General features: G+C 39.5%; 1 protein-coding gene across 1 annotated transcript in view; it reads right to left on the bottom strand.

The window, feature by feature from the left end:
• Positions 1–27,753, bottom strand: part of DCHS2 (dachsous cadherin-related 2) — a 346,741-nt gene that overhangs the window by 29,432 nt on the left and 289,556 nt on the right. Inside the window, exons 14-16 of the mRNA XM_052655032.1 lie at positions 17,588–17,701; positions 5,874–6,085; positions 2,717–2,868 (exon numbers count right to left, since the gene is read on the bottom strand). Of these exons, the coding sequence (XP_052510992.1) occupies positions 2,717–2,868; positions 5,874–6,085; positions 17,588–17,701 (478 nt within the window). The remainder of the gene's footprint in view (positions 1–2,716; positions 2,869–5,873; positions 6,086–17,587; positions 17,702–27,753) is intronic.

Raw genomic sequence — 27,753 nt, 5'->3', positions numbered from 1 at the left:
ATGTAAGGAAGGTGCTCCATAAATGACACCTATCGTGATTATTACTATGCTTGCTGCCATGAGTTACTAGGGCACTTAATTTTCAAGTTCCTAGAAAATAAGAACAATTTCATGTGTCTTTCTATCCCCAGTCTCATGCTTGGTAATTCATTTTTAAAATTAAGAAATATCAGTCAGAAAGGACCTTAAGATCTATTTTATAATTTGTCATCACCTGTCCACTGAGTTTTCTTATACGTGGCTTAATATGAGAACTAGAAATTATTTAGTTTTTGTTTAATACATTTATATTGAGTAGAATCATCACTGACAATATCTTTTCCCCCTTCACTTTATATTGTAAAACAGAGGGCTAGAATTGGGAATATCTTCCTCAATCAGACAAAATAGCAGAGTTCAAGAATTAAGAAGAAAAGTTAAAAGTTAAAAAAAGTAAAAGTTAAAGGTATAAAAAATTCAACATTTCCAAAACATTTACTAACGGTATCGCAGGCTGGAGGAAGCCATCCTTCTTTCTCAGTGTCTTAACTATCAGGGAAAGCACTAAAAGGCAGAAAAGTCACAAGGGGGCGGGGGTGGGGGCCTAGAGAGGCAGGAGGGTCAAATCGCTCCCTTGCCCCGCTGACAGCGGAGGCAGAGCCTGCGTGGGTTGCCTCTGTATCTGTTGCGGCAGTGTACGTAGATTCCACCTTCTCTCAGTTCCTATTTCTCCCAGCCTTGAATTCATGGGGAATTGGGGAGGGGCACTTTTGCACATTGTGACCAGTTTAAATGATGTGAACACTGAAACTATGACACAAATAGGACAAAGCTGGAAGGAGTTATAATTAATTGATAATTAGACTCCACTGAGTAAGAACTCTGTAACAGAAAGTCATTACAATCAGGAAATACATAGTTCCTGAAACAGGGCAGACACTCTTGAATCTGAATTTGTAATCATTCAGGTAGCAACTAGACTGAGATTTACCTGCAGTCAACTATGGAGAGAAAAAAGAGGTTTGTGCTTAAAATTACTAGAGAAGCAATGTAGCAGGGTTTTATTTATATGATTGATTTCAATGTTTATATAATAAGTATCATAACAACTGATTACACTAAAATATTACTGAAAAAGATCCTACTACTTAAGACAGGGTAAGACCTTAAACTAAACTTTTAAACTACCTTTGAAGTAATATTTTGAAATATATTAAACAAAAAGAACTAAATACTTAATCAAATGTTTAGAGTTGGGAAGTTTTTCAGAGGTAAATTAATCCAGTCTGCCCAGGAACAGATCCCATTTTAACTGGCTCTTGCTGTTTAACCACAAGAGTAGGAAATGGCAACCCATTGAGTATTCTTGCCTGGGAAATTCCATGGAGAGAGGAGCCTGCTGTCCACGGCTCGCAGAGTGGATACGACTGACAGACTGAGCAACTGAGCCACAAGAATACACTGCACTTTCCTCGCATAACATGTAAGTAGTCTGGCCTCGGAGAATACTGAGGCTTGGGTCTCTTATAATAATTCTTACTTTTTCCCTCAAAAGGAAGTCTGCTATGTAGCCAGTATGGTATACGCAGCACAACACAGCATCAAGGCACCTGGTGCTAAGACATGATGGACAACGAAATGGTTCTGTGATCCTGAGCAAACCGCAGCATGTCACTTGTCTCATCAGTGAGTGAGAAAAAGCCTAACTGAACTTCCTTGGGGGTGATGGGAAGATTACAGGAAACGCTGTGTATGTGGCCTTTCAGAAAGCCATACAAATACAAGGCTGACGGAAATGCATGGTAAGGAAGTCCAGGCTTCCCATGTGACCACTTTCTCAGAAACAAGGTTTATGGTTTCTGAGGTTTTCTTCCTAAAGTTGTGCAATTTTACAGGTGTGTTTTCACTCAAAAAGGCCTGCAGGAAAGCACCGTGGGGCACCTTGTCCCCTCCTTCACTTAGCCATACATCTTAGGGTTCCGTCTTCATTGGTGCACATATACCTCTTCTTTAAAATCAGTTTTGTTGTCTTCCATGAAAGGCTGGGTTATCATTCTTGATGCAGCCCCCATTCACAGATATTTTGTGCCCTTAGAGTCTTTCATTTTCTTTTATAGACTGTGAAGCCACAAATATCTCTGTATATATGCCTAGACACTTGGAAACACCGATTTTTAAAAATCAGAGAAGGCCTACGACACATTCTCTCCTTCACAGAGCTTCTGTGTAAGCCTGGCATATTTGGAACTCTAGGCAGAAAATATCTCTCTTCTTGAATGTGCACTTTAAGATGATTATTTCCATCAGAACAGAGTCATGTAACATGGACCTGATAACAGGGTTGTACTTTCCTCACAAAAATGAATAAACGACTAAAAAGAGAAACATCATTCAGTCTTCACTATTTTAAAAAATAACTAAAGCAACATTTGCAGGGTCTCTATCGCTCAGGAGGCATTTCACAAATGTCTTTAATGTCTCTCATTTAATATCATATTTAATGGCATCACAAATGCATGAACTCCTAGAATCAAAAGGAATCTTAACATTCTTAGGTAAGGTAGTCCAATCCCCTTTCCCAAATAGCGTCTATTTCCTAAGACTCTCTCAGGGTATCAAGGACGATCTTAAGTTGGAGCGAAGGGAAAACACATCTTATAGCTAAGCATACCAAACAGGAAGTCATGCCCAAAGCAACAAGGCAGAATAGTCAAACGGATCTGAGCTTGGGGCAAACCTGTAGGCGCTGGTGTACTCATAATCCAGAATCACATTTGCTGTTAGCACACCACTCAGCGGATCCATTTGGAACACGTTTCCTTGGTTGCCGGAGAGAATGGAATACTCGACGAGGCCATTCGACCCACTGTCCTGGTCTGTGGCAAAAACCTGTGAGGAAGCAACTCCTCCATTAGGTAAGCATTGAAAGTGCAGAATGGGTTAAGCCTATTTTTCAGAGCAATGCATTATGAAAGAATCACATTGTCAATCACATTTTAAAGATAATGATCAAAGGACTATTAGACATGACTGAATTTTATATAAAAGTGAATGATGGGTGAGAAGACTATTCTATAGACTAGATGCAAGAGTTTCCAAGTAATTTCAGTTGGAGTACCACAAGTTTTGAGTGAAATGAAACAAAGCCAAGATTTAGTGCTAGCAAATTTAGATCCTAGTGATTTATTTGATGAGTCATCCAAGTACTAGTGTTGAAGATAAAACAAAAGTACTAATGGGGAAGTGTGCATCACTCTCCACAGAGATGTACCATTTAGTCTGATTTACATTTTAATTGCAAACTAATTCTATTAGTGGATTCAAAACCTGGCATGAGAACAAGTTGACTGATAAATTTCTTTCTGTTTATTTTTATTTCCTAGGCCTCTCAGCCTTGGCCTGAGCTCCCATCTCCTGTCACCTCTCTCCTGGGTGACTACACTGATGTCCTAGTGGGCTTTGGCTTGTAACTCCCTTCCCTTTCAATCTATGCTTCACACTGCTGCCAGAGTTCTCAGGTGACCCAGGGCCTCATCAGGAAGACACAACGCCAGACATGTGGCACAGAAAGCCAGCATCAGACAGTTCCCCTCAAGGCCATGAGGACGAGCAACGTACCTACATCCAGGCAGAATAAGTCCATCATGTCCCCGAGGTCATACATTTAAACAGTTAAAGAGAGGAGGCCTCCCAGGAGACATATCATTTAGGGTCTTCAGATGCCATCAACACTAATGCACTGTGGCCAACTTCACCAGGAAAGAAACACAGCAAGAAGACAGTGCCCAGGTGAAGCACAGGAACAGGGATATCTCTAGGGCACAGCTTCTCTGAGCTGTTGCCAGCAAGATGAATCAGCTCTTACTTGTCTTCATCTTGGGTTCTACAAGCCAAGGTTCAAATTCCAGAGAGAGAAAGTCTCTATGAGACAGACACAGTTGACAGCACTCTGTGATTGGGTGGGGTGGGATGGGGGTCACCACCTTGACTGACAATCCTATCAAGACTGCTTCTGGCAGAGTTGGGGTGGGGAGGAGTTCCGAAAGGGAGTTTGTGGGGCTGCAACCAAAAGGCAGGCACTGGGCAGTGTGGGGACAAAAAGCAAGAGCTCCAGAACCTTCTACATTCCTGTTCATCTGAACAGGACACAGGAAAACGACAGTTTATTAATAGTTTCCCTGAAATTAAATAATCTAAAAAACATGAAGAACAAAGCCCCTTGTATCTGTCCCTGACTGAGCCTTCTCAAAGTTTACGTTACTGAAGCACTGGCAGGTCGGGCTGTTTCCCCTATTGGGTGTACTGGAGCTTTAAAGCTGCCTTCACCTTAACATGAGTGGTCTAGCTCTGTCCAGGTCTGCATCTGCGACAAAGTGCCAAGCACCAGTGCCCCCGGGAGGAAGGGTCCACTGTGACCAAGCAGGCCCTGCAGTGACACTGAGGCATCAGTCATCCCGGCTGAACAGGCATCGCTGGGCGTACAGACTGGAAGAGAGAATGCTCTTACTCCTTACCTTCCTCTTAAGCATCTCAGTCCTGGCTGAAGCCAGAGTAAAGGCTCAACAATTCTGGACCATGCAGGAACCTGGAGCAATTAGGCTAAATCTGCAAAAATAATGTAGGAAATCCCGGGGATCCTGGACCAAGTGAAGAGCACAGAGCTAAAACTCCAAGACAGCTGAGCCTCTGCTGGTCTTGTCTGCACCTTCAGAGGGGAAGATGGCATCTGGACCAGGCAGGGATCAAGAAAGGTCTGCGTACATATCCAGGTGAAAGTGCTGCATGGAAACCTAGGGGATCACCTATACCCCTGGCCCCATCTGCACCAGAGAGAGAGTCATGAGATGCTGGGTCATGGGTTATAGAGGTGAACAGAATGTCCCGCTCAGCCACCAACTGTCAGGAAAGGGGTTCATATACATTCTCTGTGCAGATTCCCAAGAGCCTGTAGCTGTCCTAATGCCCAGATTCTTGAACTCAAACCATCAGTTCAATCATGAATGGAAAGAGGAAGACGTGCAGCAGTCCTGAAGCAGGGAGAGTCTAGCAAGGGCGGGTGGGTTTGGAGCTTGAGCAAGAAGACTGCCATGTGAACAGGCTGTCTCTTTCAGGCCATGGGGCTTTCTCCCGAGATGGGGCTGGGCTTGAAAACAGTGGATATGTGCCTTTCATGTGAGACACCTGAAGGTCCCAAGCCCAGGGGGCCTTCCCATGTGTCTGTACCTCATTCTGCACATGTCTGGCTACAGCTCCACTTGGGAAATGCCTGCTCACCCTTTAAGACCAAGTGCAAACATCGGGACCTGTCTGTGTTTCTTCTTAGCTTGCACAACATTCAATATATGCTTTTCTATTATCACATTAGAAATTTAAATTGTATACTTCTGACTTCTCCACTAAACTGTACACACTTAGAAGGTGAGCTGCTTTTTGTGCCCATCGAGACTCCCTGCTGATCTCCAACAGGGTCCCTAGAAAGAGCAGGTGGATGCTACATGCATGTGTATGCATGTTAAGATCCTCAGTTATACCCAACTCTTTGCGACCCTATCCACCGTAGCCGCCTAGACTCTTCTGTCCATGGGATTCTCCAGTCAAGGATACTGGAGTAGGTTGCCATTTCCTCCTCCAGGGGAACTTCCCTACCCAGGAAATGAATCTATATTTCCCGCATCTCCTGCATTGGCAGGGGGGTTCTGAGCACAGAAAGAAGGGAGTAAGGGTAGTGAACTCAGAAACTCCAGACTTCCTTCAACCTAAGGTTCCATCCTGTACATCATGTAATGCATATGCCAAGGAAACAATGACAATTAATGTCCTGGAAAAGTCTTTAGGTATTTGGATGCACACTGATAAAAATTCACACACACACATATAAAACATGTTTCTATTACCTGTACAATGTGATGATTGTAGAACTGGCCCTCAAACACTGATACCTGGTAAACGCTTTGCTCAAAGTGTGGTGGATGATCGTTCAGATCTTGGATAAAGACTGCTACTTTGCTGTAGGCTCTATGCCCCCTACTTTCAGCTAAAACGATGAGTTGAACTTCTTTTCTGACTTCAAAATCAAGAAACTTGGGTTCTTTCACAGTGACTTCTCCTATTTTTATTTCCAGAGAGGAAAAAAAAAGAAAGAATAGAAAATGATTTTATCTTTGATGCTCACATGCTCTCCTCCTCTTCAATGCCTCCCACTGGCTGGAACCCCCTTTCCTAGCGTCTGGGGTCATTGTGAAAAAAGGTGAGAAGAGGCAGACATTTACACAGTTCAAACGTAGGAGGGAAAGAAACCGTGAAACATCTGAGATCTGAGCATTCTGTCTTAAGTCATCCTTCAGTCTCTGTATTTAGCCCATTGCCGTTCTTTGCAGTCAGACATCTCTGGATTCACCCTCTCCCTGCTGCTGCCCTCCTCCAAGCAACAAGCATTTCCACCTTGTCCCCTGCATTAGCCCACTTACTGGCCACTGCACTCATCCAGTTCCTATTCTGAATTAAATAATTTTAAAAAGGCACTGTGACTATCTTTAAAGCCCTTGATTGGCTTCCACAACAATTATGATGAAGCTCAGCATTTTAGCCTCCCCAGGACCACTTGCTTCAGACCCTCCCACCTGAGAAATCTCATTAATCTCTTTCTCCCCTTTGCTCTCTGCTCTGATGCTAACACTCACACATGTTCTGCTTCTCAAACACATTTTAGAATTTCCCTGTAGGCTTTTCCATCCATCTGGGATTGTCCCCACTTCTGTGGATCCTCTTTCCAGCCTATACCATCACCACATATGTCTCTAACATACAGTCTCTCCCAAAGTGCCTGCAGAGTCTTTGTTCACCTGTTTCTGCCGAGTTACTCCCCTTGGTTTCCTAGAAGATTCACCAAGGTGAGCACGGTTACCTCTTACACCATCCTCTTCCCAATGCCCAGCTCAGGATCTGGCACACAGATGCACCTAATAATATCTGTTCCAACCCGAGGCAACAAGTAGAACCAGGTGAGGGAAACTGAGCCTTGGGGGTTGTGCCCTGCACAGGTTTTCCCCTAGATTAAGAAACTTCCTCTCCTGACGTACTTTCCTTCTCAAATTTCTACTCTGTTTTATTTCTTCCCCTTTACAATTAAATTTCTTACTGAATTTATTGTTATTATTACTCCACTGTCATGATTTACTCAGCTCTCGCTGTCAGAAGTTCCATCAAATGGAATTTGCTAAAATGGGTACTGATTTGAAGTTTGAGATACCTGAAACAAAGCACAAATCCTAGGCCTGGATACTTTACTTAGGTAAAGTACCTGGCTTCCCCAATACTAAGCTTGCGACTGGTAGGAAGTAACTCAGGTTCTGTCGAGCAGAGGCTCACCTTCTGTAAAACAGGGCTCTGAAGGATGGCCCCAAAGGTTGCTTAGAGAGTAACTCGGTGCATGTGTGAGTCCAGTGTCCTCCCATGTCTCTCACCCCCTCCACCATCAGATACAGATTTAATACCTACATATGCTCTGAATTTAGAAGGAGAACATTTAATAGCATGAGTTATTACAAATTTGGTCTTCTGGTGGAATAATCTGTATAGTTTCTGGAAATATGGCCTAGAGTCACAGTTCTGATCTATCTGATCCAGTTTCCCTAGAGAACCAGAATTGGCCAAGGAAACTTGAGGCTATCATGTACCTACCTGGGTGCTAATGGTAATCATGCATTCGTGCGTACTAACTCACTTCAGACGTGTCTGACTCTTTGTGACCCTATGGACTGTAGCCTGCCAGGCTTCTCTGACCATGGGGATTCTCCAGGCAAGAATACTGCAGTGGGTTGCCATGCCCTCCTCCAAATAGTTATCATAGCCTTTTCTAAAAAGTCTAACTCTAGCATTGAGCATTGTGGGAGGTAATTTATTGCTTGTATTCTATTACTAAGAAAACAAATACTTATATTCTATATGAAAAACTAACTACAATACCAAATTTTAAAATTCATAAATTCACTTTTATTGTCATCAGATTCAGTTATCAATTTTAGAAAGCTAAATTACTTTTACCAACCACAGACTGATGTTACCAAAATCCCTGATAGAAAATTCAGAGTAGATTTAATGATAGGCAGCTGAAAAATTATTAAGATGCATTTTTTGATGAGCTGGTAATGAAAGAAGATAGCTTTCAGAAGTCTCTATGGAACAAGGGCTGAGCCCACACCTCTAAATGAGAGAGGGGCCCCAGCTGACGTTGGTTCAAGGCTCTCATCTGGAACTCTGTCTCCACCAAACAGGGCATTCAGCCTGCTATCGTGTTCTGTTACTATTAGTAAAGAAAAATAAAATTGAAACACAACACTTAATTGCCAGTGTCACTTAGTAGAAAGTGTGCCAATCATAGTGCAGATCAAAGTAGATTTTCTTTTTTTAATAAAAGGGTTGTGTTTAGGCTTGATAATTGGAATTTTGCACTTGGAATGAATCTGTAGTTCTAATGCTTTCCTTGCTTGGTTTTTATTTTTGGCATAATAATTGGCACATGCTGTGAAAGCTGTGCAAATAGAAAAGACAATAACCAGTCTGTGAGATGATTCAAGGCAGGCATACCTACCAGATACCCGATTTGCCTTGGATGATTGATGTATATTTTTTCTTAGAGATGTCTGAGATCTACTGTCACCAAGGAGATGAAAGTACTACTGGGTTCTGTCTAATAGTAGGGGCAGAAGTCCATGCTTTCTTTTGAGTAAGAGGCTCACAAATATCAACTTTTTGCTCATTCTTACATGTTACTGTGCCAGTTATATATTTAATAACTTGAGAAGAAAATTGCAGCAATACTTTTCTTCTGATATATGGACACGCATAGCTTTTATCCAAGTTATAACATACACATCAAAATGATATTAAGATTTTTCAAATACCCAATGCTAGATAGCATAATCGGGTTACTTCAGTCAATTACAAACTGTGTACATGCATAAGCATACGCCCAAAGTAGAATGTGATAAATATTTATGTAATCCCAAAGCTTTTAAACTCTCTCCTCTAAAGCTACATCCTTGAAACACTGGAAGTTTGATCACTTTGTTTTATGTCAGTATGGGGTCGCTTGGAGTCGGGCACGACTGAGCGACTTCACTTTCGCTTTTCACTTTCGTGGACTGGAGAAGGAAATGGTAACCCACTCCAGTGTTCTTGCCTGGAGAATCTCAGGGACGGGGGAGCCTGGTGGGCTGCCGTCTATGGGGTCGCACAGAGTCGGACACGACTGAAGTGACTTAGCAGCAGCAGCAGCAAATAATAGAATGAAAACTACCACTTGTTATTTACATGCACAATGTTAGTCAAACTGCAAAATTCCTTCTGGTTTAAACAGTGAGTAGTAGATATTTTTAAGTCACAGTGACACCAAGTTTAGATGCAAAAGTAAACTTTGGTTTGTGACTGTGGCACAGGGCACACTCAGGCACAACTGGGCAGAAAACAGTTCTCACCAGAGAGCCAACTAATCATAACTTACCAAACCAATAACTAATAAAATGATTTTCTCACACTTTTACCCTGAAGAAAAGTGAATATAACATGAGAGATCAAGTTTACTGATTTATCATACATACCAGTTTTCTACTTTGGCATAGGTTTTAAAATACATACATTGGTAAAACCTACATTAAATGCCTTTTGACACAAGTTTAATGATTACGTGGCAAAGGTGGCATGAAAGATGAATGTAATATCATAATTTAAGATCCTTAGAAATATTTCTTGACAAAATTATGGTAAACTATATATTGGAATAACCTGCATGATAAAAGCAACTAAAATGCTTGATAAATTGTGTGTGTGTGTATTAAAGGGCATCAAAAAATCCTCAAATAAAAAATTTCCACAACAATGTGTAGTCTATAGTTAACAAGCCCCAAAATCACAGAGAAGCAGGGCACCATGAATGTCAGCCAGCAAATTCAGAGGTAGCAGAACAAATTTTCAAAAACTTAAATGCAGAAGTTATTGGACATATAATATGCAATATTATATTCAATATATTAAAATATATTAAAAGAAGGTTGAAAACAAGAGCAAGGAACAAGAGATTACTTATTTAAAATACCAGAAGTTGAAATATAATTAAAGAAAACTTATAGAAATGAAAAGTGTACTACCTTAGGCTGAAGAGAAGAGGCATATAGAAATGAAAAATATGGAAAAGGATGTAAGAGACAGTAATATGGTCCCAACATTTGTCTAACTAAAGTTCCAAAGAAAGATATAAATAAATGATATTTATATCAACAGCTGACTTATTAATACAACTGGAAACCAGAAGACAGAGAGCAATGTCTTAAATAAAGAGAAAATAACTGTGAGCCTGAAATTCTGAGCCAAGCAAAAATATCTCTTAAAAACAAGAACTGAATAAAGACATTTTTAAATAAACAAAATCTGGGAAAGTTCATTGCAACAGCTTCTCATTAAAGGATGTACTTTGAGTAGAAATAAAATTATTTTAAGTTAAGTCTGAGATGTAAGAAAGAATACTTACTAATAGGAAAGAAAGTAGAAAACAAGCAGATGAATCCATTTAAAAACATTAATAATGCCTAATTTGAAAGACCTAAATTTGTGGTCAAGAAAACCTTACAAATTGCAAAAGCAGATATTAGGAGATAAAGAATTCTAAATCACAGGTATTTAAGAGCAAGATATTGATTAATGTTAGACTTTAATTGGGGCTTCCCTGATGGTTGAGCAGTAAAGAATCCACCTTCAATGCAGGAGACACATGAGATTTAGGTTTGATCCCTGGGTCAGGAAGATCCTCTGGAGGAGGAAATGGTAACCCACGCCAATATTCTTGCCTGGAAAATCATATGGACAGAGGGGTGTGGCAGATTACAGTCCAAAGGGTTGCAGAGAGTTGAACATAACTGAGCAACTGAGGATGCACACAGGTTTTAATTATGCCTGTCAAAATAACTAGGCTAACCAATAAAAGAAGAGAAAAACCTACATAACTTCCAACAAACATGGGAAAATCGTCATTTCCAGATGATTGTATATGTCAAATGTACAGAAAAATAGCAGAATCAGTAAGAGTTTACAAGTTTTCTAGATATGAAATCAAAATATAAAAGCTAATTTCAAGTAAACAAAGCTATACCGCCAGAAAGAAGCATATTTCATTTACCTCAGCAAGAAAAAGTATAAAATATTTAGGCTAAATTTAGCAAGACATATGCTGCAGAAAAATAATGCTATTAAAATTAGTAAAATAAAAAATGGTATGAATTTCCATATCAATCTTGGATTAGAAGATAATACTGTAAAGATACACATTTTTCCCCAAACTAATATGTTGTTGCTGTTGTTCAGTCACTAAGTCATGCCCAGCTCTTTGCAACCCCATGACTGCAGCATGCCAGGTTCCTCTGTCCTACATTATCTCTTGGAGTTTGCACAAATTCCTGTCCATTGAGTCAGTGATGCTGTTTTGATCATCTCATCCTCTGCCACCCCTTTTTCCTTTTGCCTTCATTCTTTCCCAGTATCAGGGGTTTTGGCAGTGAATTGGTTCTTTGCATCAGGTGGCCAAAGTATTGGAGCTTCAGTATCAGTTCTTCCAATGAATATTCAAGGATGATTTCCTTAGGATTGACTGGTTTGATCTTCTTCAGTCCAAGGGACTCTAAAGCGTCTTCTACAGCAACACAATTTGAAAACATCAATTCTTTTGTGCTCACCTTTCTTTATGATCCAACTCTCACATCTGTACATGACTATTGGAAAAATCATAACTTTGACTATACAGGCCTTTGTCAGCAAAACAATGTCTCTGCTTTTTAACATGCTGTCTAGTTTTCTCATAGCTATCCTTCCAAGGATAACTTTTATCCTTGTCTTTTAATTTCATGGCTTCAGCCACTGTCTGCAGTAATTTTGGAGCCCAAGAAAGTAAAATCTGTCACTATTTCCACTTTTTCTTTTCTGTTTGTCATGAAGTAACGGGACCAGATGCCATGATCTTTTTTTTTTTTTTAATGTTTTTTTAATGTTGAGTTTCAAGCCAGCTTTTTAACTCTCTTCTTTCACTCTCATCAAGAGGCTCTTAGTTCCTCTTTACTTTCTACCATTACAGAGGTATCACCTGCATATCTGGGGTTGTTAATATTTCTCCTGGTAATCTTGATTCCAGCTTGTGATTCATGCAGCCTGACATTCCACATGATGTACTATGCATAGAAGTTAAATACACAGGGTGACAATATACAGCCTTGTCTTACTCCTTTCCCAATTTTGAACCATTGTTCAAATGTCCATTGTTCCATGTCCAATTCTAACTGTTTCTCCTTGACCTGCATACAGGTTTCTTAGGAGACAGGTAAGGTGGTTTGGTCACTCCCATCTCTTCAAGAATTTTCCATGCTCTGCTGTGATCCATATAGTCAAAGCCTTTAGTGTAGTCAAAGAAGCAAAAGTAGATGTTTTTTCCTGAAACTCCCTTGCTTTCTCCATGATCCAAAGATTGTTGGCAATTTGATCTATGGTTCCTCTGCCTTCTTGAAACCCAGCTTGTTCATCTGCAAGTTCTCAGTTCACATACTGCTGAAGCTTAGTTTGAAGGATTTTGAGCATAACCTAGCTAGCATGTGAAATGAGCCCAATTGTACAGTAGTTTGAACGTTCTTTGGCATTGCTTCTCTATGGGATTGGAATGAAAACTGACATTTTCCAGTTCTGTGGCTACTGCTGAGTTTTCCAAATTTGCTGGCATATTGAGTACAGCACTTTAACAGCATCATCTTTTAGGATTTTACATAGCTCAGCTGGAATTTCATCACCTCCACTAGCTTTGTTTGTAGTGATGCTTCCTAAGGTCTACTTGACTTCACACTCCAGGATGTCTGGTTCTAGGTGAGCAGCTTCACTGTCATGGTTATCTGGGTCATTAAGACCTTTCTTTGTATAGTTTTTCTGTGTTTTTCTTAATCTCTTCTCCTTCTGTTATGTCTTTACAAATTCTGTCCTTATTGTGCCCATCCTTACATGAAATGTTCTCTTGATATCTCCAGTTTTCTTGAAGAAATCTCTAGTCTTTCTCATTCAATTGTGTTCTTCTTCTTTTTGCATTGTTCACTGAAAAAGGCCTTCTTATCTCTCCTTGCTATTCTCTGGAACTCTGTATTCAGCTGGGTATATCTTTCCCTTTCTCTCTTGCTTTATGCTCCTCTTCTTTCCTGAACTATTTATAAAGACTTCTCAGACAATCACTTTAATTTGCAGGTTAATACAATTCCAGTAAAAATTCCAACAAACTAAATATCCATCAATAGATGATGAATGGATAAAGAAAATATGATATATTCATATAATGGTAGATTATTCAGCCTTAACAAATAATATCCTGCCATATAACAACATAGATGAACCTTGAGGACACTACATTTAGTGAAATAAACCAGCCATAGAAAGAGAAATATTGCTTGATTCCACTTATGTGACAGATCTAAAATAGAAAACTCAGAAGCAGAGAGTAGAATGGTGATTACCAGAGGCAGGGCAGGGTGAAATGGGGTTGCTGTTTAGTGGGAAATGAAGTTTCAGTTATGCAAGATTAATATGTTTTAGAGATCTGCTGCACAATGGTGTGCCTATAGTTAACATACAGTTTTGTACACTTAAAATTTGTTAAGAGAGAAGATTTAATGTTAGATATTCTTATAACAATTAAAAAAGAAAAATCATCAAATAGGAAAAATTTTATTAGATGATTGTTACCTACAATGCATAGTTATATAAACTTTGCAAGATTTAAAAGGAAGATGTTTTGGCCTGATGACTAAATTCTAGATTGAAGCTATATGATTTTTTTTGACATTTTTCTCATTAATTTGGGTGAGTTTTCACCTGAAATAAAATATGCATGCCATAGTTATGTGGGTTACATTAATGAAGATGTGATGAGCTGTATATTACTGCAATATTCATGAATAAATCTCCTTTTTGTAGAAAAACAATCCCAGTAGACATGTGTGTGTGGTGTGTGTGTGTGTGCGTGTGTGTGTGTCTGTAAAATTTAACAAGTGGATACAATGTTTTATGTTAGAGCAAATGACCAATAACAGCCAATATATTGTTATTTGAGGCAGAACATGAGGATGCGGTAAATATTGAGGCAGGGAGTGCTGCTTCCCTAATATGAAGACTTACAAAGCCAAGATAATTAAGAGAGTGTGGTGCTGGTGTTTGGATAGACAAAGAGATGCATGGAAAAGTCATGGAAACATGATATATACACATATGATCATGGTGGTACTGCAGATCACAGGAGAAGGCTATTGTCATTAGAATAACAGGCAATCATGGTTTTAAGAAAAAAAAGAAAGGAAAGGGAAGAAAAAGAAAGGGTAGGAAAAAAGAAATGGCTATTCATAACTCATGTAAAACACAAAAATCAATGCACTAGATGCACTAAAGATGAAAATACGGAACTTAGGAGGACTATAAAATTTTTAAAAGACAATGTAAGAATAATTTCATGATCTCAAGGAAGGGAAGAATATCATAAACAACATATTAAAAAGGCAAACCAAAAAGTAAAAGATTGATTCATTCTAAAATTGATCTTCCCTGGTGGCTCAGTGGTAAAGAATTCACTTGCCAATGCAGGAGATACAGGCTCAATGCCAGGGTCAGGAAGATCCCCTGGAAAAGGAAATGGCAACCCATTCTAGTATTCTTGCTTGGGAAATCCCATGGACAGAGAAGCCTGGCAGGCTACAAGTCCTTGGGGTCTTGAAAGAGTTGGACACAACTTAGCAACCAACCAATAACAACATTAAAATCAAAACATGTCATTAAGAGAGTGAAAGATAGGCCATAAATTATATTAAAAAAAAAATTTGTAACAAAACCAAAGGATGAATAATAATAAAATATATTTAAAGTCTTTACATTTCAGAAAGAAAAACACAATCTTGAAGAAAAATAGGCAAAAATATCAATATGCATGTCATATAGAAGAAAATAGAAATTCTCAATAAACTATGAAAACATGCCCAAACTCACTAGTAGAAAGAAAATCTAAGTTAAAACCACAGTGGGATAATATTTCACACCCACCAGCTTGGCAAGAGGAAGTAAACAGAGACAGCTCTCATTGGATGCTGGAAGAATATAATGGGGGAACTACTTCATAACACAAGTTGGCACCATCTGTACAGCTGAACATAGGCAACCTCTGAGGTATTTGTCCAGCCTACACTTCAGGGCTTAGAGAACTCTTTACTTGTGCATCAGAAGACACATGTGTGAGATTGTTCATTATATCCCCAGACAAGGAAACCTCACTGCTCATCAACAGCAGATGGATAAATAACTTGTGATATAGATTTACAATAGCATATCATAAAGCAATGAAAATAAAAGAATAGAATACAAGAAAATAAAAGAATAAAAGAATGCCAGCGACACACTTTAGCATGGATGATTCTAACTCTGAATTTAAAAAACCTATCAATAGAATGCATGCATGCATGCTAAGTCACTTCAGTCATGTCCGATTCTGTGCAATGCTATGGACTGCATCCTGCCAGGCTCCTTTGTCCATAAAATTCTCTAGGCAAGAATACTGTAATGGGTTGTTGTGCACTCCTCCAGGGGATCTTCCCAGTTCAGGGATCAAACTCACGTCTTCAATGTCTACCTGCATTGGCAGGTGGGTTGTTTACCACTAATGCCACCCAGGAAGCCCAATATCAATAAATACTTAGGGTATTTTTTTAATCCATTTAGGTAAATTCAAAGCAAACCCAATGCTTCTACTAAATTTCTGTTTGTAGGAATGCATTTAGTATATTCACAAGGAAATAGTTATACCTGAAGTCTGGGCATTTATCAGCCTGGAGCAGTGGAGAGAAAAGATGCAATCCAAAAATGGCCCAAAGGGAACATGAGTGATAATGACAGTGTTCTATTTTGTAACCTTGGCAGCAGGTACATATCATTCTTTGCTATTCTTCTTTAATAGCTTCTGTACTACACATCATGTAAAAATGTTGAGCAAAAAGCAATTCACAGAAGAGTTATTCAGTGTGATTCTATTATGCTGTTTAAGTCAAAGTAAATAAAAAAATGCACTGTTTAAGGATTCAAACATAATGGGGAAATTATAATGAAAAAAAAAAAAAGGTAGTGTTCAATACCAAACAGAGATTACTGATTTACCGATTATGTCTGGGGTGAAATAAGACAGCTATGAGAGGGAAGGGGCACACAGGGGCTTCTTGAGGTTCAGTGAGGTCTCTTATTTGGAGATGGGTGGTAAAGATGTGGCCTTTTATTTTACTGTTGTTTATTAAACAGTTGTATATCTCTCAACATAACAGCTTATAGCTGGTGCTGCTGCTGCTGCTAAGTCACTTCAGTCATGTCCGACACAATAAAATTTTGAAATACATTTCAACTTAAGTCAATCACTATTTAATTAAAACTAGAGAGTTTTCTGTAGATGACCACTTTGAACTAACCCTTAGGTGTGTTCTATCTTCATTTTAATGAGAGACTAGAGAAAATAAGGCCAAGCCTGGGTCATGTTAGGGGTGATGGGGCAAAAGGATTTGGGTGACCTGGGAAAATGTGTAAACTCATATTTAGCTTCTCCCTAAACGTTCTAATCTCAGCTCCTTTCCTAGAACCCTCAGACATCAGACTGCTAGAGACTTAATGACTGGTGGGGTAAAAAGTTTTGGTGGTGTTCGCAAATGGCCTTCTTGCCAGTAGGCTTCCTGAACCATTCGCTAAACACATGATGGGGTGAAGAGATGAAGACTTCCTGCAAGCTACATCAGAGAGTTTGCTGAGCAAAGGCTGAATGTATAAAAAAAAGTAACACTACCCTGAAGGAGAAGGCTTTTGCTTAAGAAATGACCCCCCTCTCAATTCTTCCCATGTGTACACAGTATGGATTAAATAAGGCAGTTGTATGGTAATACAGAAATTATTAAAAACATTCTTCTGGAGGTTTGACAACGAAGCAGTAGATACATATCTATGACATAGCTGTTAGATTAAAAAAAGAATGTTTCAAATAATCAATTGGTATTCATTTAAGGCACAATAATGGTCTTATTAAAGCTAAATTTAATACATGCTGTATTTGGAAGTAATTTCTTTACCACCACATAGAAACCTTGCCAGCTTTCCTTTTTTGTTGCACTGTTGACATTAAGTGGCGAATTAGAAGAATCTCTGCTGAAAATTTCCTAAGGCTAGACATGTGTGCTTATTTTCAGTTCAACCCCATTCTCACTGATCTCCCTATTACATTCCCAATTTTCCCAAATGGATAGGTAAATTATAAGTAGAAACCAATTTATCACCAAGTAACAGGTAGGGTAGGACAGATACTGCTTAACTTGGAAATGTGAGGAATAGAATTTTTAGAGAATACACATAAACAAATATTTTCTGATATCTCATCAGCTACCATAAAAATGCTTTGTTGTTTAACTTTGAAATTATTTACATCTAACAATTTCTACCTTTCCAATCTTGAATTTTCTTTGCAGAAGCATGCGTTACTAGTAACATTAAGTGGAGCAGAAAATAAAGCATAGAGAAGGGTTACCTGATTTAGAACACAAGGAAAAAACTCCATCTTCATTTCCACTAAAAACTGAGTATTTAATGCTGTCCCGAATTGAGTCTGGAGCAAAAGCTTTTATAGTCACAATAGAAGTACCTGTAAAAATTAAGCCAAAAAAAAAAAAAAACTTTAGGAAAAGGAAATTCAGGAAAAAACCACTGGGTGGTTATTATTTGTCTATTAATTATATTCTCATTCATTCAGTCAATGATTACTTATTGTATAGTCAATAAGTAATATAGTCAATAAGTAATATAGTCAATAAGTATAGTCAATAAGCCAAGCCCCATGAAAGGTGTTGGGGGACTATAATGACAAGACAGAAAAGATGTCTGTCTTCCTGCTGGTTATTAAGTGATGGGAGGATATGAACAGTAAACCATTAAAGAAATACACCATCAAGGTAGATTTTGGATGTGCTGCTGCTGCTGCTGCTAAGCCGCCTCAGTCGTGTCCGACTCTGTGAGACCCCAGAGATGCAGCCCACCAGGTTCCCCCGTCCCCGGGATTCTCCAGGCAAGAACACTGGAGTGGGTTGCCATTTCCTTCTCCAGTGCATGAAAGTGAAAACTGAAAGTGAAGTCACTCAGTCGTGTCCGACTCTTAGCGACCCCATGGACTGCAGCCTACCAGGCTCCTCCGCCCATGGGTTTTTCCAGGCAAGAGTACTGGAGTGGGGTGCCATTGCCTTCTCCGTGGATGTGCTGAGTTCCCTGCAAAGAATTAAATAAAGTTACCTGATAGAAAATACTTCTGCTGCTGGGGAGGTGAACACCCCTTTGCAGAGGCCTCAGAGGAATGGCATTCCAGTTGAACTTTGAAGCATGAGAAGCCACAGAAAGGACTGGAAGAAATGGATTTTAGGAGAAAGAGCAGTGGTAAAGAGGCCCTGCGCTGGGAGAAGACTTGCCTTGATGAGGCACAGTGAGTAGGAGAAACGTGGATGGTAAAGACAGGAATGAGGTGGGCAGGACCAGATTTCACTCTTAGTGCACTGGGAAGACACAGAAGCATTTTAAGGAAGTGAGCAAAATTATTGGATTTAGTTTTAAAAGGCATCAATCTGACTGCTGTCTGGACAAGAAAAAAGGGGGTAAGTGTGGAAAAGAGAAGCCAATTAAGATAATACTGCATTAGTTCATGCAAAAAACAACCACCTAGGATAACTGGATGGGAAGGATGAAAAGAAGGGGACAATTAAGGTCATATGTCGACACATTTTCCTGAACATTGCATGAGATGTGGGAAAGGAGGTAACAAAAGTTTAAATATAAGAAATCTTTCAACCAGTTTCCACTAGAGTTGTGGGTAAAAGTAACACAGCTAGAGAGTAACCAAGGTCTTAACTGCATGATACAGATTCACTCAAGAATTGTTAAGCTAGGGCAGAAATAGTCAAGAGAAAACTTCAAGGAAAAGATAGGAACTGATTTGCTGCTGCTGCTGCTAAGTCGCTTCAGTCGTGTCCAACTCTGTGCAACCTCATAGACAGCAGCCCACCAGGCTCCCCCATCCCTGGGATTCTCTAGGCAAGAATACTGGAGTGGGTTGCCATTTCCTTCTCCAATGCATGAAAGTGAAAAGTCAAAGTGAAGTCGCTCAGTCGTGTCCGACTCTTAGCGACCCCATGGACCGCAGCCCACCAGGCTCCTCCGTCCATGGGATTTTCCAGGCAAGAATCCTGGAGTGGGGTGCCATTGCCTTCTCCAGGAACTGATTTAGGGATAGGAATTAGTGAAGAAAGAAGGAAGCCATGTCAGTTTTTAGGAAACAGACTGATTACCAGCATAAAAGAAAAATCAGCAAGGACTGATAGAGGTAGTAAGACAACTGGTGTGATGAACCACAGCTTCAGCGGAAATGTTCTCAAGAATCTATCTGGGTCCCAAGTCCGCAGTCTGTCATCTCTGTTTATATAATACCTTATGCCCTTTGCTGCTCACCTCTGCCTTGCTTCCTGTCTCTTCTGTCCATTTGTCACTCTCTCATGACTGCCTCTCCTCTCTTATTTTTAACTTTTATTTAATTAACTTTATTAGGGTAAATTTTACATACAAACCTTTCTTGGCCCCTCAAATGGTAGAGAACCTGCCTGCAATGCAGCAGACCCAGGTTTAATCCCTGGGTTGGGAAGATCCCCTGGAGAGGTGAATGGCAACCCACTCTAGTCTTCTTGCCTGGAGAATTTAATAGAGAGGAGCCTGGAAGCCTACACTCCATGGGGTCACAAAGAGTCAGGCATAACTGATAGACTAACATAATTTAAGTATTAGTTCTACAGACTATACACACTTATAAGACAACTATACACACCTGTGACAACGATACATACCCATGGAGCCACCATCACATTTAAGATGTAGAATATTTCTATCTACACAAAAAGTTGTCTCAGACCCTTGGCCATTCTACATTTGTTTATCCTTTACTCATCTATGGACATTTGTATTGTTTTCACTATGGGGTTTATGAATAATGCTGCCATAAACATTCATGTAAAAGTGTTTTTGTGGACAAACATCTTCATTCCTACAGGAAGTGTATATTTAACTTCGTAAGAAATTACAAAACTATTTTCCAAAGTGGTTGTACCATTTAATTAATTAATTTATTATTGAAGTTTAGGTAATTTATAATGTTGTGTTAGTTTCTGGTCTAGAGTGAAGTGATTCATTTAAACATACATGTACATAATCTTTTTCATATTCTTTTCTATTGTGGTTTATTACAGGATCATGGCATCTGGTCCCATCACTTTATGGCAAATAGATGGGGAAACAGTGGAAACAGTGACAGACTTTACTTTTGGGGGCTCCAAAATCACTGCAGATGGTGACTGCAGCCATGCAATTAAAAGACACTTACTCCTTGGAAGAGAAGTTATGACCAACCTAGATAGCATATTCAAAAGCAGAGACACTACTTTCCCAACAAAGGTCAAAGCTAGACAGTCAAAGCTTTTTTCAGTAGTCATGTATGGATGTGAGGGTTGCACTATAAAGAAAGCTGAGTGCTGAAGAATTGATGCTTTTGAACTGTGGTGTTGGAGAAGACTCTTGAGAGTCCCTTGGACTACAGGGAGATCCAACCAGTCCATCTGAAAGGAGATCAATCCTGGATGTTTATTGGAAGGATTGATGCTGAAGCTGAAACTCCAATACTTTGGCCACCTGATGCGAAGAGCTGACTCATTTGAAAAGGCCTTGATGCCAGGAAAGATTGAAGGCAGGAGGAGAAGGGGATGACAGAGGATGAGGTGGTTGGATGGCATCACTGACTCAGTGGACATGAGTTTGAGTAAACTCCAGGAGTTGGTGATAAACAGGGAGGCCTGGTGTGCTGCAGTCCACAGGGTCGCAAATAGTCAGACACAACTGAGCAACTGAACTGAACTGAATACAGTTTCCTGTGCTATAGAGTAAGACCTTGATGTTTATGGTGGTTGTACCACTTTATATTCCTGTTAGCAACATACAGGAATTCTGTTTGCTCTACATTCACTGGTATTGTCAGTCTCTTTTAAATTTTGGTCATCCTAGTAGGTATGTAGTAGTGATTCATGTGGCTTTAATCTCCCTGATATCTTATGTTGTTGAACATATATTCATGTGCTTATTGTCATTTCCAATCCACTTTTTAGTTCGTTTTTGTACTTTGCCTTCTTGTTCTCCATTTATCCACCACCTCTGATAATTCTTTATTGGTCCTGATCCTCCTGTTATAGGCCCATAACTCATGGCATCTATTTTAGACTCCCACTCTGGCAATGAATATTCTGAACATACTTTAAGACTGATCTTATCTCTCCACTAAGTTGAACTAAATTCTGTGAGTGCAGAAGAGTTTTATTATATATTTGTATTATATATGTCTCTATAAATCAATATTAGTTTTGCCTATAAGATTTCATGTACTTACGAATCATATAATAACTGTCATCTTTGCCTTAACAAACATTTTTGAGAACCAAGTATGTTGCTGTGTGAACCAAGTGTTAGGAGCTTTGTATGTTCCAGATGAAAGGACAAGATAAACCCCTAGAAAAACAACTAAGTAAAGTGAAGATAAGAAATCTACCTGATAAGGAGTTCAAGATATTAATCATGAAGATACTCAAAGAACCCAGGATAAAATGGATGAACAGAGCTAGAAGTTTAACACACAGTTTGAAAATTTAAAAGAGAACCAAACAAACTGAAGAATATACTAACTGAAATTAAAAATTCACTGGAAGTAAACAACAGTAGATTAGGTGATACAGAGGAATGAATCATTGACCTGGAAGACAGAGTATCAGAAATCCTATAAGTTGAGCAGGAAAAAAATAAAAAAAAGAATAAAAAAATGAAGATATTTTAAGGGATCTCTGGGACAATATCAAGGTATATTTTCATTCATACTGTAGAGGTCCCAGAAGAAAAGATAGAAAGGGCTCAGAGAACATATTTGAAGACATAATAACAAGACTTCCCTAAGCTGGGAAAGGAAACATACCTCCAGGTCCAGAAATCATAGAGAATCCCACAGGATTAACACTAAAGAGGATGACACTAGGAAACGTTGTAATTAAAACGTCAAAAATTAAGGATAAAGAGATAATACTAAAAGCAGCAAGAGGATATCAATAAACTATATACCATGGAACTCCCATAAGGCTACCAGCTGACTTTTCAGCAGAAGTTCTGCAGAGCAAAAGGGTGTGGCATAACATATTTAGAGTGGTAAAACAGACATCAGTTCACTTCAGTCGCTCAGTTGTGTCTGACTCTTTGCGACCCCCTGAATCGCAGCATGCAAGGCCTCCTGGCAATCACCAACTCCCCGAGTTCACTCAAACTCATGTGCATCGAGTCGGTGATGCCATCCAGCCATCTCATCCTCTGTCGTCCCCTTCTCCTCCTGCCCCCAATCCCTCCCAGCATCAGGGTCTTTTCCACTGAGTCAACTCTTTGCATGAGGTAGCCAAAGTACTGGAGTTTAAGCTTTAGCATCAGTCCTTCCAATGAACATCTAGGACGGATCGCTTTTAGGATGGACTGGTTGGATTTCCTTGCAGTCCAAGGGACTGTCAAGAATCTTCTTCAACACCACAGTCCAAAAGCATCAATTCTTGAGCGCTCAGCTTTCTTTATAGTCCAACTCTCACATCCATACATGACTACTGGAAAAACCAAGCCTTGACTAGACAGAACTTTGTTGGCAAAGTAACGTCTCTGCTTTTGAAAATGCTGTCTAATTTGGTCATAACTTTCCTTCCAAGGAGTAAGCGTCTTTTAATTTCATGGCTGCAGTCACCATCTGCACTGATTTTGGAAACTCCCAAAATAAATCTGACACTGTTTCCACTGTTTCCCCATCTATTTCCCACGAAGTGATGGGACCAGATGCCATGATCTTTGTTTTCTGAATGTTGAGTTTTAAGCCAACTTTTTAAGTCTCCTCTTTCACCTTCATCAAGAGGCTTTTTAGTTCCTCTTCACTTTCTGCCATAAGGGTGGTGTCATCTGCATATCTGAGGTTATTGATTTTTTTCCCCGGCAATCTTGATTCCAGCTTGTGCTTCTTCCAGGCAAGCGTTTCTCATGATGTACTCTGCATAGAAGTTAAATAAGCACCAGTCTGTTGTTCCTTGGCCAGTTCTAACTGTTGCTTCCTGACCTGCATACAGATTTCTCAAGAGGCAGGTCAGGTGGTCTGGTGTTCCCATCTCTTTCAGAATTTTCCACAGTTTATTGTGATCCACACACTCAAAGGCTTTGGCATAGTCAATAAAGCAGAAATAGATGTTTTTCTGGAACTCTCTTGCTTTTTCCATGATCCAGCAGATGTTGGCAATTTGATCTCTGGTTCCTCTGCCTTTTCTAAAACCAGCTTGAACATCTGGAAGTTCACGGTTCACATATTGCTGAAGCCTGGCTTGGAGAATTTTGAGCATTACTTTACTAGCATGTGAGATGACTGCAATTGTGTGGTAGTTTGAACATTCTTTGGCATTGCCTTTCTTTGGGATTGGACTGAAAACTGACCTTTTCCAGTCCTGTGGCCACTGCTGAGTTTTCCAAATGTGCTGGCATATTGAGTGCAGCACTTTCACAGCATCATCTTTAAGGATTTGAAATAGCTCAGCTGGAATTTCATCACCTCCACTAGCTTTGTTCATAGTGATGCTTTCTAAGGCCCACTTGACCTCACATTCCAGGATGTCTGGCTCTAGGTGAGTGATCACACCATCGTGATTATCTGGGTCATGAAGCTCTTTTTTGTACAGTTCTTCTGTGTATTCTTGCACCTCTTCTTAATATCTTCTGCTTCTGTTAGGTCCATACCACTTCTGTCCTTTATTGAGCCCATCTTTGCATGAAATGTTCCCTTGGTATCTCTAATTTTCTTGAAGAGATCTCTAGTCTTTCCCATTCTGTTGTTTTCCTCTATTTCTTTGCATTGCTCACTAAGCAAGGCTTTCTTATATCTCATTGCTATCAAACAGGAGATGGTAAGAGTGAACATTGACATTCTAGGAATCAGCGAACTACAATGGACTGGAATGGGTGAATTTAAATCAGATGACCATTATACCTTCTACTGTGGGCAGGAATCACTTGGAAGAAATGGAGTAGCCATCATGGTCAACAGAAGAGTCCAAAATGCAGTACTTGGATGCAATCTCAAAAACAGAATGATCCTTTTCGTTTCCAAGGCAAACCATTCAATATCACAGTAATCCAAGCCTAGGCCCCAACAAGCTGAAGTTGAACAGTTCTATGAAGACCTACAAGAAGTTTTAGAACTAACACCCAAAAAAGATGTCCTTTTCATTATAGGGGACTGGAATGCAAAAGTAGCAAGTCAGGAAACACCTGGAGTAACAGGCAAATTTGGCCTTGGAGTATGGAATGAAGCAGGGCAAAGACTAATAGAGTTTTGCCAAGAGAATGCACTGGTCCTAGAAAACACCCTCTTCCAACAACACAAAAGAAGACTCTACACATGGACATCACCAGATGGTCAATACCGAAATCAGACTGATTATATTCTTTGCATCCAAAGATGGAGAAGCTCTATACAGTCAGAAAAAACAAGACTGGGAGCTGACTGTGGCTCAGATCATGAACTCCTTATTGCCAAATTCAGACTGAAATTGAAGAAAGTAGGGAAAACCACTCAACCACTCAGGTATGACCTAAATCAAATCCCTTATGATTATACAGTGGAAGTGAGAAATATATTTAAGGGACTAGATTTGATAGACAGAGTACCTGGTGAACTATGGATGGAGGTTCATGACATTGTACAGGAGACAGGGATCAAGACCATTCCCATGGAAAAGAAATGCAAAAAAAGCAATAGCTGTCTGAGGAGGCCTTACAAATAGCTGTAAAAAGAAGAGAAGCTAAAAGCAAAGGAGAAAAGGAAAGATATAAGCATCTGAATGCAGAGTTCCAAAAGAGACATACTTATAACCAAATCTGAAGAAAATATCAAAAATTTTACAGACAAGCAAAAGCTAAAACAGTTCAGCACCAGGAATCAAACTTATTAAGAAATATTAAGGGACTTCTCTAAGTGGAAAAGAAAAGGCCCAAATTAGAAATATGGAAATTACAAAAAGAAAAACTTCTTTCGTAAAGGCAAACATCCAGGAAAGGTAGATCCATCACTTAGAAAGCCAGTTCAGTTCAGTCGCTCAGTCGTGTCTGACCATTGCGAGCCCATGAACCACAGCACACAAGGCCTCCCTGTCCATCACCAACTCCCAGAGTTCACTCAAACCCATGTCCACTGAGTCGGTGATACCATCCAGCCATCTCACCCTCTGTCGTCCCCTTCTCCTCCTGCCCTCAAATTTCCCAGCATCAGGGTCTTTTCAAATGAGTCAGCTCTTTGCATCAGGTGGCCAAAGTATTGGAGTTTCAGCTTCAACATCAGTCCTACCAATGAACACCCAGTACTGATCGCCTTTAGAATGGACTGGTTGGATCTCCTTGCAGTCCAAGGGACTCTCAAGAGTCTTCTCCAACACCACAGTTCAAAAGCATCAATTCTTCAGCACGCAGCTTTCTTTATAGTCCAACTCTCACATCCATACACGACCACTGGAAAAACCATAGCCTTGACTAGATGGACCTTTGTTGACAAAGTAATGTCTCTGCTTTTTATTATGCTGTCTAGGTTGGTCATAACTTTTCTTCCAAGGAGTAAGCATCTTTTAATTTCATGGCTGCAATCACCATCTGCAGTGATTTTGGAGCCCAAGAAAAATAAATTCAGCGTCTATTTCCACTGTTTCCCCATCTATTTGCCATGAAGTGATGGGACTGGATGCCATGATCTTAGTTTTCTGAATGTTGAGCTTTTCTGTTTTTTAATTAATTAAAAAAAAAACTTTTAAAAAATGTATCTATTTTAGTTGGAGGCTAATTACTTTACAATATTGTAGTGGTTTTTACCATATATTGACATGAATCAGCCATGGGTGTACATGTGTTCCCCATCCTGAATGCCCCTCACACTTCTCTCCTGATCCCATCCCTCTGGGTCATCTCAGTGCACCAGCCCTGAGCACCTTGTCTCATGCATTGAACCTGGACTGGCGATCTGTTTCACATATGATAATATACACGTTTCAATGCTATTCAATGCTGTCTCACATATAGGGTTATCATTACCATCTTTCTAAATTCCATATATATGTATTAGTATACTGTATTGATATTTTTCTTTCTGGCTTACTTCACTCTGTATAATAGGCTCCAGTTTCATCCACCTCATTAGAACTCATTCAAATGTATTCTTTTTAATGGCTGAGTAATACTCCATTGTGTATATTTACCACAGCTTTCTTATCCATTCATCTGCTGATGGACATCTAGGTTGTTTCCATGTCCTGGCTGTTATAAACAGTACTGCGATGAACATTGGGACACGTGTCTCTTTCAATTCTTGTTTCCTCAGTGTGTATGCCCAGCAGTGGGATTTCTGGGTCATATGACCATTCTATTTCCAGTTTTTTAAGGAATCTCCACACTCTTCTCCATAGTGACTCTATTAGTTTGCATTCCCACCAACAGTGTAAGAGGGTTCCCTTTTCTCCACACCCTCTTCAGCATTTATTGCTTGTAGATTTTTAAGCCAACTTTTTCACTCTCTTCTTTCACTTTCATCAAGAGGCTCTTTAGTTCTTTTTCACTTTCTGCCATAAGGGGTGTGTCATCTGCATGTCTGAGGTTACTGATATTTCTCCTGGCAATCTTGATTCCACCTTGTGATTCCTGCAGCCCAGCATTTCTCATGATGTACTGTGCATGTAAGTTAAATAAGCAGGGTGACAATGTTCAGGCTCAATGTACTCCTTTCTTGATTTGTAACCAGTCTGTTGTTCCATGTCCAGTTCTATGCTTCCTGAGCTGCATACAGGTTTCTCAAAAGGCAGGTCAGGTGGTCTGGTATTCCTGTCTCTTTCAGAATTTTCCACAGTTTATTGTGATAAAGCTAGTATGGAGGTTAAAAGGCAATAGTCAAATCATCTATAGCCACAATAGGTAGTTAGAGAATCCACAAAACAAAAAGATGTCAAAAAATATGATGTCAAAAGTAGTAAATGTGATGGAGTAAAAATGTATGGTTGTTAAAATGTATTCATTCAAACTAAGAAGTCAGCAACTTTAAATAAATAAACAAATAGCTGTCTGTAAACCATAAACCAGCAATCTATAAAACAAAACAGAGAAAGGAATCCAAACATAACACATAAACAGTCATCACAAAGGAAGACAGAAAAAAGAAAAAAAGTACTACAAAAACAACCCCTACACAATTAACAAAATGACAATAAGGTGTACCTATGAATAACTACTTTACATATAAATGGACTAAATTTTCCAATCAGAAAACATAGAGTGGCCAAATGATTGCAAAAAGAATACCTATGTATGTGCTGCTTACAAAAGACCTACTTGAATCTAAACACACACATAGAAATGTCTTTGACCCAGCAAACCCACTGCTGGGTATACACACCGAAGAAACCAGAATTGAAATAGACAAGTGTACCCCAATGTTCATCGCAGCACTGTTTATAATAGCCAGGACATGGAAACAACCTAGATGTCCATCAGCAGATGAATGGATAAGAAAGCTGTGGTACATAT

The sequence above is a fragment of the Budorcas taxicolor genome, chromosome 17 (assembly GCF_023091745.1).
Source record: "Budorcas taxicolor isolate Tak-1 chromosome 17, Takin1.1, whole genome shotgun sequence".
Classification (NCBI taxonomy): Eukaryota; Metazoa; Chordata; class Mammalia; order Artiodactyla; family Bovidae; genus Budorcas; species Budorcas taxicolor.
The sequence above is the reverse complement of the archived record's forward strand: the minus strand, read 5'-3'. Positions and strand labels throughout refer to the sequence as shown.